The sequence below is a fragment of the Cotesia typhae genome, unplaced genomic scaffold (assembly GCF_013202065.1).
Source record: "Cotesia typhae breed Kobodo isofemale line unplaced genomic scaffold, CoteBio_Ctyphae contig_22, whole genome shotgun sequence".
Taxonomy (NCBI): domain Eukaryota; kingdom Metazoa; phylum Arthropoda; class Insecta; order Hymenoptera; family Braconidae; genus Cotesia; species Cotesia typhae.
In genome coordinates this window covers 4,251,225-4,263,292 of record NW_027423728.1, presented here as the reverse complement: position 1 = coordinate 4,263,292, position 12,068 = coordinate 4,251,225, and the positions used below count along the sequence as shown (strand labels likewise).

At 25.0% G+C, this 12,068-nt stretch overlaps 4 protein-coding genes across 4 annotated transcripts; 2 read left to right on the top strand and 2 right to left on the bottom strand.

Moving 5' to 3' along the window:
* Positions 1 to 557: 557 nt before the first annotated feature.
* Positions 558 to 3,848, bottom strand: Rchy1 (Ring finger and CHY zinc finger domain containing 1). The gene is made up of 6 exons (XM_074260140.1): positions 3,488 to 3,848; positions 2,956 to 3,300; positions 2,557 to 2,874; positions 1,774 to 2,052; positions 1,604 to 1,694; positions 558 to 1,522 (listed from the first exon to the last, which is right to left on the bottom strand). The coding sequence occupies exons 2-6, from the start codon at positions 3,100 to 3,102 to the stop codon at positions 1,440 to 1,442; spliced, it is 918 nt and encodes a 305-aa protein (XP_074116241.1). The 5' UTR covers positions 3,103 to 3,300; positions 3,488 to 3,848; the 3' UTR covers positions 558 to 1,439.
* A 1,298-nt stretch (positions 3,849 to 5,146) lies between these two features.
* On the top strand, positions 5,147 to 6,670 carry LOC141524175 (sulfotransferase 1E1). Its single transcript, XM_074237869.1, is given in 6 exon segments — positions 5,147 to 5,448; positions 5,451 to 5,549; positions 5,617 to 5,716; positions 5,800 to 6,122; positions 6,201 to 6,295; positions 6,356 to 6,670. Coding segments are annotated over 6 exon segments (1,035 nt in total). The 5' UTR covers positions 5,147 to 5,345.
* A 47-nt stretch (positions 6,671 to 6,717) lies between these two features.
* LOC141524174 (GTPase Era, mitochondrial) lies at positions 6,718 to 8,334 on the bottom strand. Its single transcript, XM_074237868.1, is given in 4 exon segments — positions 6,718 to 7,189; positions 7,345 to 7,451; positions 7,454 to 7,778; positions 7,859 to 8,334. Coding segments are annotated over 4 exon segments (1,077 nt in total). The 5' UTR covers positions 8,099 to 8,334; the 3' UTR covers positions 6,718 to 6,784.
* Positions 8,335 to 9,467: 1,133 nt separating this feature from the next.
* Positions 9,468 to 11,982, top strand: LOC141523898 (uncharacterized). Its single transcript, XM_074237467.1, has 3 exons — positions 9,468 to 10,885; positions 11,198 to 11,509; positions 11,594 to 11,982. The coding sequence occupies exons 1-3, from the start codon at positions 9,598 to 9,600 to the stop codon at positions 11,791 to 11,793; spliced, it is 1,800 nt and encodes a 599-aa protein (XP_074093568.1). The 5' UTR covers positions 9,468 to 9,597; the 3' UTR covers positions 11,794 to 11,982.
* The last annotated feature ends 86 nt before the right edge of the window (positions 11,983 to 12,068 follow it).

Genomic DNA, 12,068 nt, shown 5'->3' with positions numbered 1-12,068 from the left:
ATAGTCAATCAATTAATATTGAAGAGTTTACTATCTTCAATAAGTATTGTAAATTTGCCAATATAAATATACCTAATCATCTTAAGATTCAGTCCGAAAAATGTTACCTTATTTCCATGTTATTCGATTATCTAAAAAAAAAATCCTGATTAGACAAAGTTTTTACCCAAAATACAAATACTAGGACTCATATAAATAAATCTATACCTGTTCAGAAATTTTTAACTTTAAAAAATATTTTTCAATGCATCTTTATGAATGCTATTACAAATGATTGATGGTCCAGAAAATTAATTGAAAACAAAAAACAAAAAACCATGATTATTAAATTTAATAAATATTAGTTTTTTAAAAAATGTAATAATAAGTATTAATATAATCACAAATTTAATATTTATTAATAATATTAAATAAAAAAAAAATCTAAATAAAAACTCGATTACAATATTTACTTAAAATTTTTTAGAAAACAATTTCTGCAATTAAAAAGTTAATAATTTTTTTTTTTATTCAAGTATGTTTTCGAATTTAATAAGTTGAAATATTCACTTAATTCATCATTTATCATCAGGAAAGCATTTATTATTTATTTTTATTTAAAAGTACATGAAAAAATTTTTATTTGTTACAAAAAAAATTACTGTAAAATCGGCTGTCTCTTTAAAAAAGAATAAATTTTTTTTATCTAAAAAAATTATAGGCAATGCACATGATCTTGCATGGAATTTGGGCTTTCAAGACAATTGCTGAGGTAATTGAAAAATAGATTAATTCCCGAATAACTTTTAGATTTTTTTTTTTTTTCCTGAAAAGAAGTTTATTTTTAATCAAAACAAATTAAAATTATCACATCAAAAAAAGTCAAAATTTTAAACACAGTATTATTTTCTAAACTTTTATGTTACAAGGATTTTACTTGCATACGTTTACGCTGCTATTAAGTATTATCAATAATAATTGCAATTTAAAAAAAAAATTTTTGGAATGACAATAATATATATTGGAATGAAAAAATGGAATTACTCTTGTTCCAAATTCACCATTAAAAACCAATGATTATAAATGCAGCTTTTTATAAATACTTTGATCTTTTTTTTTTCTGTTCATTAGCAAATCTATTGAAAACTTTAAACTCGTATTATAATAGTTAATAATATGCGAAAACAATGATTATAGCGTCAACAGAATAATAAATTCAAAATAGCATTGTTTGGTTGTTGTTTGCTCAAACATTTTCCTAAAATAATATTATTAAATATATTAATAAAGATTTGTAAAATGATAAAAAGTATTCACAAAATTAGCTAAGTTTCGCCGTTTAAATTTAAAATAATTAACGGGAAAAAAATCTCTAAATTATTTAGTTATCTCATGAATAAGCTTATATGATTTTACATTAAGCAATTTTAATAATAAAATCATTGAGCTTTCGGAATGTTTTATTGAGATCCATTATCGGTAGGTTGTTCTTGATCACCATCACCAGTACCGCTTCCACTAGCTCCATCAATGTTATCGGGATCTATTCGCAAGTGAGAAATAAAATAAATTATATAAAATTTTTTGATTAAATGATATTGAAAATTAAGTGATAACACAATACCTGGACACGGTGATCCTTTGATTCTACATGTGTTGTAGCTCCCACAGTTGAGACACTTTAATCCGACAACATGAAACTTGACAGTTGATTCCTGCAAGATAAATAAATTAATTAAATAAATTTATATATGTAAAAATAATAGCTTTAAAATTTAATCAATAGATAATTACTTCGTGACAGTCTTTACATAAAATTTCCGCTTTATAATCTTTGTATTCTGGTGGCATTGGAGTAAGTGACACTTCAACATCCAAAAATCTCCAGAGATCTGTCATATCAAGAAGAGAAACTTGACAAGTAGGACAAGCATAATGCCCGGAGTGTAAAAGCTCCTCAAAGCAGGTACGATGGAGTAAATGCCCGCAATCAGGAATATGACAAGGTATACGACTCGTATGAATATCTTCTAAGCATACAGGACAATTGGCGTGTGAAACATTTTCTACGCACTGAAAATAAATAGATTACATATTTATTTATTCATTTATAAGTGGCTGGCAACTTCGCAGTCACTTTGTTAAATAAATAAAATTTTGCTTTATTAAATAATGACTTGTTATTGCACTGTACTTTCTTAAATATCGACGTTTTTAAAGATATAAGCTCATCCTGAAGTTACACTCATCAAGAGCTTTTATTTGAGTACCCACATGCATTTTTGATATATTTTTCATATATACATATATATATAATATATATAAATATATGAAAAATTGATGTGGGTAGTCAAATGAAAGGTCTCTATGAGTGTAACATCGGGATGAGCTTATATCTTTAAAAATGTCAATAGTTCCCAAGATACAAGGTCATTTCTTAAGTATGTATCTAGAAATAGAGAATTTTTGAATGCAGCCTAAGTATTTATCATCGTAAATTGACTGTCGGTGAGAATAATATGGAACCTTTGCAATGACCTATAACAATATAGATTATTGCTTAAACAATTTATTTACCTTATGTCCATTTTGTAATTGTACAGGTAAACACATATTGCATTTGGCGCAGTGAAAAAATCTATCTCTTCCTCCAACTCTGCAAATACCACATCCATCACAATGATATTGATTCTTATCTTCATCATCGAATAGATTACATTCTAAACACGTGTATTTGCCAAATCTACAATGGCAATTCTGACACGTGGCTTGTACAGGTTGACGAGTGTCACATAGTACGCATATTAATTCTGTAACTTCTTTACGATTAACCGTATGTGCCTCTTGTTCATCGTGACAAAATCGACAGGTGTACACTTTATTGCAGCACGGGGTCTAAAAAAAAAAAAAAAATTTCATTTTTAAATATTTAAACCCACAGTAAATAATTAACATAATATAATTATAAATATTTACCACAAATTTTGATTTCCTTTTATAATGATCACAGCCATAGTGTTCTTCAGAATCATTGTCTTCTACGTCTGAATTTGTCGAAGTCTCAGCTTGTTTATTGTCATCAGTATCATCAGCACATACATTTGTCTTACTACTTTTCTCCATGATTTATTGTGATATATATTTATATATTTTTTTCTTATTTTATTTGTCTTGTTCTACTTTTGTTTTGTTTTTACTATTTGATTAAAGCTATTTAAGCTGATGACTTGTTTGGTCAATGAACACAATTTTTACTCGAAAATTGTTGGAAAGCTAAACGTCTACGACTTCAACACGTATCAACAACAATTGCAGGAATTACTACAAAAAAAAAAAAAAAAAAAAAAAAAAAAAAAGACTTTTTAAGTATGAAAAAAATCATTAATAATATTTAATGTCAATAACATTAATTACATATATTTAAAAAAAAAAAAAAAAATACTATTGTAGACAAAAATAAAAATAAACACACAAATATTAAATCCAATTAACTTTACCAATAGTATACCTTATATATTTTTTTTTCCGTTAGTATACATTTATCTTATCCATCGAATGATCACAAACATTACTTTATAGATTTTGTTTTATTTATAATCTAATGAGACGGCAGCATGCAAACCAGTATGGCCTTCTACGGCGTAAAATTATTTATTCACCAGGATCTTTGTGATAAATCTGATGCTATTTTTTGTATTTTATTTTGTTTTATATTAAACACAGACATCATGGAACTCACGATGCGTATTTCATGATTCTTTATGTGTGAGGAAATTAATTATGAACAGAGACACACTACACACTGACACATGCACGTTTTGATCAAGACTTTGGTTTTTAAGGCTTCAACGTAATTACGGAAATAAATTTTTAAATAAATATCCTGATTGATTACTACAAATTAATAGAGAGCCAATCGATATTGACTTTTATAATTTATATATTGTGAAGCGCCTTTAAATCTTCACTCTTTTTCTACTTTGCTAACATCGTAGCATCAGTTTATTATTGACATCATTTTTATTTTATACTAGGTGGCGCTATTGTCGAGAAGTGACATTTAAATTTTAAATGGCGCTGCTTGACAAGTTGAATACTTCAGTTAATGAAAATTAATTATGACATTAAATTTAGGTGTTACTTCGCAATTTTTTTAATTTTCTTTAACAAACAAATAATAGCAAAAAAAAATATTTAAAAAATAGACTTGTAGAAATTTAAAAAAATTAAAAATGCAATTTTTTAGAACAAATTTTTTTGTTAAAGAAAATTAAAAAATTGTCAAGCGACATCTAAATTGAATGTCATTTAATAAATTTATTGAATTTGAATTTTTTTAATTATAAATTAATTTTTTTACAATATTAAAAATATTCCATCTAAATTCTTAATCATTTTTTTTCATAAAAGATACAAAAAAATTTTTTTTGTTTTAAACTGAAGAATTTTTTAAGACTGTTTCACCAATTATTGTTTTAACTTATATAATTATTTATTTCACTTTACTGGTAATGAGTTATAAAACAAGATATATAAATAATTAGTACAGAAGCGAGGATTTCTGTTCTCTTCCGGGATAAGATGATATACTTAACTATCTAGCAGCGTGAAGAAAGTTACCTAGAAGAAGAATACTTAAAAAAAAAGATTATAGCAATAAAATTTAGCAGTTGAAATTGGTATCAGAAATTTTGAATAAAATTTAATTTAATTATTAATTATGTCAAGCTCCATCTCTGAATTTGAAATTTTTATTTAAATTGATTAATTTATAAAAATTTATGAAAAATTCTAAAATCACTTTGGAAAATACAATTTAATTATCAGTGCTATTATACCAGCTATTAAAGCGTTCATAATTAACTTTAAATGGGAAAAAGTTTAATAGTTTAAAAAAAAATATGTAAATTCTCATTATTTGAAAATTAATTTAATTTTTTAAAAGCAAATATTTATGAAGTACTGTGAATATATACTTAATATTGCAGTGATATTTGTTACAATAAAATTAAATAAAAAAATAAATTGAAAGTTTAATAAGATATATTTATTGTTAAAATATTAAGAGTATCGATTCACATTCCAGTATTTTATTTAAATATACTATTAAACACTCTCTATTTAAAAAAAAAAAAAAAAAAAAAAAAAAAACTGAATAGATTAACATCTAATTAGGTGTTTTTAAGTAGCCAGGAGGTAGAAACAAGTCTTTACCGGACCAATGATAAGTATGAATAGTCAATGAAGAAAGTGTGCCAGTCTACTTTCTCTTACGTTTACTTTCTCCACAACAAATTATTGAGATTTTTTAAAAACCTACTCAGTTGTTCTGTGGTTCTCGAGTAGTAAGAATTAAATATTCAACAATGAGTAGTTTACCAAAAAATAAACTTTTAGATAAAGAAAAAACAAAAGAGATGTTAGAAAAATTCACCGGTGAACGAACTGGTTGGGTACAAGTTGGTGAAAAAAATGGTTTTTTCCGCATCGCTACATTGAACAACAAGAAGGTTTTTATAATTTTAAAGCTAGAGTGGATGATACCTGGGTAATTACTTATCCCAGATCAGGTACTTTGAAATAATAAATAAATTTTTTTAAATTTTAAGTTTAACTAATTAACACCGTCTTTTTCAGGGACTACTTGGACCCAAGAACTTGTCTGGCTATTGAGTAATAATTTGGACTTTGATAGAGCAAAAAAAGAATATTTGGCTGATCGTTTTCCATTTCTTGAGTAATTATTTTATGACTTTATTATAATTAAAATTAATTTAACTCATTGAGGACACACGAGATAAATATAAATTGTTCTTTTAGATTTAGTATGTTTAATCATCCGGATGTTACAAAAGAATTTTTAAAATTAAATGAAGATGATCCAGAAAAACAAGAATTGTGTAAAAAAATTTCAATACCAGGATATGAAGTATTAAACGCTATGCCATCGCCTCGATTTATAAAATCACATTTTCCTTTGAGTTTATTACCTGGAATATTAGACGTTGGCTGTAAAATAATTTACGTCGCACGAAATCCTAAAGATGTTGCTGTGTCTTGGTATCATTTAAATCAAGCTATTAAAACTCAAGGTTATAATGGCAACTTTGAAGAATTTTGGAATTATTTTCAAGAAGATCTAAGTAAATATTAACTGATGATTCTCTTTAAATTTAGTTACATTTTTATCCAAGTATAAAAAATTTATTTTTTATCAACAGCACCGTGGAGTCCTTACTGGGAACATTTAAAGGAAGCTTGGGCTCAACGACATCATCCAAATTTATTTTTTATATTTTACGAAGAAATGCAACAGGTAAATTTATAAATTGAATATTTAATAATTTTTGCTTTATATTATCATTTTTACTTTCAGAATTTTTTCCAAACTGCTTACAAAGTTGCCGAATTTCTTGGAAAATCTTACAGTGAAAAAGAAATGTGCAAACTATCAGATTATCTTAATATAAAAAATTTTCGTAATAATCCAATGGTTAATTCTTCTGAATTACGTGACTGCCACATTATAGCTGATGGAGGTTTCGTTAGAAATGGACAAAGTGGTGTGTGGAGCAATACATTTAGTCTGAAGCTTGAAGCTAAAGCAGACGCTTGGATAAAAAAAAATCTCCAAGATACAGATCTTGTCTTTCCTTATTTCAATAACAATATATCTCAAATTATTAACTGATTACTTATCAATGATAATTATTATCTTATAGTGAAAAACAAAAATAATTAAGTAACTGTTACATATTTAATGTATAAATTTACAAATTTTATAAATACATATTCAATATTTAAATTAAAATTTTCTTTTTCTATTATATTTAATTTTAACTTCCGGCTCATCTTTAAGTTCGGAAAATTTAACAGCTAGTTTCAATCTGACAGTTGTATTAAAAACTTGAGATAATTCTTGCTCAACTGTTTTAGCAACGTCGCGGACACGACATCCACCTTTACCCATAACTAGATTTGAAATGCGATCGCTTGGAGTTAGTACAGCAACAACAGTACTTATACTATCGTCTTTTAAAACTGAATAATGTTCCAACTGAACTGTTATGGCATATGGCAATTCATTTGGTAATTCATCCATGAATTTAGCACGTACTGTCTGCTCAATTATTGATACGGGCGGATCGCTTGAAATTTTTTTTGATTCGTAGTCCCAATCTCGAGGCTTAGCTGAGTCAAGTAGATAATTCTGTAAGTAATAATAAATTAGATTCATGACACTAAATTTTACAAAAAAAAAGTTTTTATATACTAACTAATGTATTATTATTAACTCTGTTAATGGCCTAGGCTGTTGGGTTTGTTTATTTAAATAAAATAAAATAATATAAATCATTTAATTACCCGTAAGTCATCTATTCCATCAGATGTCAAAGCTGATACCATGAAAATATCGGAAAAGTTTGGCCAATTTTTTTCACTGGTCAGAACATCAACTAACTCTAATAATACTTTTTTTTCTTGATTTTGTCGACTTTATTGAGTATCAAAAGAGTTGGAATTCCGATTTTGAGGTTTTTAAGTAGAACTAGAACACGTGGATCAATGACATCAGCTCTAACTTTATTTCCTACATCTTGGACTACTCCGACAATATCACATGAAGCCAATGCTTTGTCAACATCTGTTCTAAATGTATTCTCCAAGTTGTATTTTTTCATGTCACGATTTTTTACCAATCCCGGAGTATCAATAAATATCAATTGTGTATTATTATTCATATAAATAGCTTCTGATTTTTTCTTTGTCGTCTGAACTTTTGAAGATGCGGCACAGATCTAAAGCAAGGGAAAGTGTGCAATTAAAAATGAACTAACAGTGACAATGCATAAATAAATAAATAAATAAATAAACTCACCGGACGACCGACTAATTGATTAATAAGTGTACTTTTTCCAACATTTGGCAATCCAAGAATTGAAACCCGTAATGTTTTGGCATCTTCTCTACGAATATCTGCAGGTTCCCATGATGCGTCAAGAACATGATCCTCATACGATTGTGGATGATTAAATTTTACATTTTGAACATCGGCTGAATAGAAACGTAAAAATCTTGACTTAATTCTTAATATCGTCCTTTCTAGTGTTATTAACATGACCAAGTTTTTTATTTAAATAATCTGACAATTTTGTTATTTAGAAACAAAATAATAGGTTATATCAATCAACTAAAAAGTTAAATATAACTATCACGATTTTTATTTTAATTAAAATTCACTTGAAAACAATATTATGTCAATTTTTGAATTATTTTGAAAAAACTATATAAATAATTAAATGTTTTCAAAATTACACGAGTTGCTTCAAATAATCACACAAGTTTGTTATGAACAAATGTGAAATTAGTTCACAGGTTCACACAAATGTGAAATTAGTTTCTTTTTTTTTTGTGGTGTCGCTAGCTGTCATTTCGCGCGGTGTTTAAAAATTAGTCAGCTGTTTAAAAATTATAATAATATAATAACCATATTATTATTATTATTATTATTATTATTATTATTATTATTATTATTATTATTATTATTATTATTATTATTATTATTATTATTATTATTATTATTATTATTATTATTATTATTATTATTATTATTATTATTATTATTATTATTATTATTATTATTATTATTATTATTATTATTATTATTATTATTATTATTATTATTATTATTATTATTATTATTATTATTATTATTATTATTATTATTATTATTATTATTATTATTATTATTATTATTATTATTATTATTATTATTATTATTATTATTATTATTATTATTATTATTATTATTATTATTATTATTATTATACACTTTTATAAAGACACTTTATAAAATGTTTAAACTATTATTTACTAATTAATATTAGAAATTAAAAATTTTTTTAGAATTTTATAGGAATTAAATTATTGAAAAAAAAATTAATTAAAAAGTTTCACATGTGAAAATTAATAAAAATTATAACTGAAAATTTTTAGAAGCATTTTTTCATTGTAATCAATTGGTTATGAACATTTTTTAAATTGACAGCTGATCGCTAACTTCAGTATTATAAATTTATTGATGAAAACTTTTGTTAAATTTACATGATAATTAATTTAGCAGATAGTTGATAATTTTATGAATTTATCTAACAAATAAATTATGAAAAACAAAAATTAACTTTTAGGAATTTTAAATATCAAAAATGCAATTTTTTTTTAATAATTTTTTTGAATAAATTTGTTTGTTAAAAAAATTAAAAAAATGGTTAAGTGACAGCTAAATTTAATAACATTAAATTTACTTGTAAAAAAAATTAAACAATCTATTTTTTATAATTTTAACTGTTTATTTCACAGCTTCTATTCTCTCGGTGTTTGTATTTCCGTTGTACCTTTGTTAAAACAAAAAAAAAAAAAAAAAAAAACTGAATTCAACATGTCTGTTTCCGTTACTCCGTTACTATATTCAGTATTGTTTGAAATTTTTTATATCAGTCAAATGATTGATGACTTTAAGCTTAACGGAGTAACTTACATATAATAGCAGTTAAGTGATTTTAAGAGTTTAATTTTAATGTCATTTTATACCGTATAATAAAGTGAAATAAAAAAAAAATGTCCTCAAAAACTCCGAAATTATCTATAACAATCGATAAAATATTATTGAAAGAAATTGAATCAAAGTTTGGTGTGAGTGAAAATTTAGAAAGTGGAAAAGATATTTTCTACAATGCTGTAAAGACCAGCGATGAGCTAACAAAGTGTACATTTTTTAATGAGAATCGTTGTTTGAGTAACGCCGATAAAAATATTATTGACGAGTTAAATGACATATTAAGTGATGATGCAAATTTTTTTCCTTCAGATAAAGCCAAAAGCATACCATCACTTAGTCTGGATAATGGCTTGGAAAATTTGGAGAGCTATTACCTTGATTATCTTGAGCGAGATGATTTTGTTGATGCATCATCATCGGCTCCATCTGAAGCTTCTTCTTCTAGCTTACAATTACAAGGTAAACAAAAATGCAGCATGAAAGAGTTCTATAATTATCCACTGTTTGATACTCAGTGTGTGAGTACTTTTTCAACACAAATTTACTCTTCAAATAAAATTTTTGAAAATCATTATATTGATGAAGAATTTCTTGATGAAGCTTTCTTCCTCGATACTGATAATAATAATTCTAAAAAAAATGATTCAGATTTGAAATCCGAATTGAAAGTTTCCGTTGTTAAATTATCTGATAGAGAGATTTTATCTTTTGTTAATCCTGAAATTCCTAAGAGTGTTGAAAATAATAATCATTCAGTACTTGGCAAAGAATTAAGAGTTGTTTTAAAAAAAATTACTAAAGAAGAAATTAATAAGTATAGCAATGCCAATTGTTATACTAACATCAGTAATAAAAAAATGGATATGTGTTCATTAAAAGAGTTGAAAGTTTTATTGACAAGAATAACTGATGTAAAATCTTCTAAATTAGTCAAAGAAAAAAATAATATTTTGTATACAATACAAGAAAGTGAATGTTACCAAGAAAATTATTATGAAGTTGAAAGTCGTGATGAATTACAAGAAACTGTAAAAATGCAATTGAAAATAAAAAATTCACGTTATGAAAGAAAGCGAAAAATTGAGAAGAATTTTGATAATGATGAATTAAAAAATGAAAAAGTCTTTGTTTATGATGGACATATGTCTGATTTAAATGGTAATGAAAACGTTATTCACAGATATGAATTAGCTCCTATTGATGAATATACAGGCACAATTATTTTAATTCAAAATGAAACAATTTTGAAACGCTCAGCAAGAATTTATACTTCGACAATTTACAAAATTCTTTTTGCGGGAAAATATGCTTACGGTGATAATTATAGACGGACAATTGAAAATTTTGGTAAATAATAAATAATAGATAATATATTAATTATATCACATATATTAAGGTAAAAAACCCAGTTGTTGACACTTGCAATTTTATTTTAATTAAAAATAAAAAAAAAAACAAATTAACTCTAACAAATTAATGAATATAATTTTTGAGTTATAAATTTTAAGATAATTGGTTTTTTGAGAACATTTCATTTTTTAATTAGAATAAAATTGCAAGTGTCAAACAACTACGCCAGTGTAAATAACTGGATCTTTTGCCTTATATTATAGTCTTCAATACTCAATATACTAATATCGTCAATTTTTTTTTTTCTAGGTGGAAAAGTTGTTTCCGATTTAAAGATAGCAACGGTCTTGGTTACAAGAAAAGCTAAGAGAACAATGGAATTTTTAAGTGCAATTTGTCGGGGCATTCCGATTGTCTCTCTTGATTGGATCTACGATTGTGTTGAAAATCATAGATTCGTCGATCCTAATAATTATTTATTGAAAGATATTGAATCTGAAAAAAAATACAACTTTAATTTGAAAATGAGTTTAAAAAGAGCGAGCGAAAAAGGTGTATTCGAAGGATACTCTTTCATTATTACTTCGGGTATTCAGAAAAAAAGTTTCTATCAGTTGAAATGTATGATTACTTTTTTAAAAATTTATTCTTTAATTCTAAGAAATAATTTTTATTAATTATTAACATTTGTGGTTTAAATTTCAGATCTAATTCAAATAGCTGGTGGCGTTGTTTTCAAGTATGTTTCTAAAAACCTGAAACCTCCTGCAATAATTGTAACTTGTTCAAAAGATGAAAAAAAAGTTCAAAATTTGATGAAAAAAAAACCAAACTATTTTGAACGCGTTGTTACTTTAAGTTTTATTACAGACTGCATAATTAAACAGGAAATAATCTCTGAATAAGTTCAGAAACAAAACATATAAATTTGTTATTACTTTTCAATCATTTTTATCTAGTTATTTACTATAAAATGTGTAAAAAAAATATTTTGTTTGCAAAATAACAAAGTTTACTGTTTTTATAAAAAATATTTTAGATTTTAAGAAATTCATCTTTGTTCAAAATTACCTTTGAAATAAATAAAATTTAAACTTGTTTAAAATAAAATTGTCTGATTAATTAATTTTATCTAAAATAAAAATAAAACAAATAAATTACGACAAAAAAAATTTACAGA

Excerpts from the sequence above, each read along its gene's own strand:
- Rchy1 (XM_074260140.1), bottom strand. The coding sequence starts at position 3,102 with ATGGAGAAAAGTAGTAAGACAAATGTATGTGCTGATGATACTGATGAC. Across the intron at positions 2,875-2,955 it reads AAAGGAAATCAAAATTTGTG|ACCCCGTGCTGCAATAAAGT; the intron begins GTAAATATTTAT and ends TTTTTTTTTTAG. Across the intron at positions 2,053-2,556 it reads AATTACAAAATGGACATAAG|TGCGTAGAAAATGTTTCACA; the intron begins GTAAATAAATTG and ends ATTTATTTTCAG.
- LOC141523898 (XM_074237467.1), top strand. The coding sequence starts at position 9,598 with ATGTCCTCAAAAACTCCGAAATTATCTATAACAATCGATAAAATATTA. Across the intron at positions 10,886-11,197 it reads ACGGACAATTGAAAATTTTG|GTGGAAAAGTTGTTTCCGAT; the intron begins GTAAATAATAAA and ends TTTTTTTTCTAG. Across the intron at positions 11,510-11,593 it reads AAGTTTCTATCAGTTGAAAT|ATCTAATTCAAATAGCTGGT; the intron begins GTATGATTACTT and ends TTTAAATTTCAG.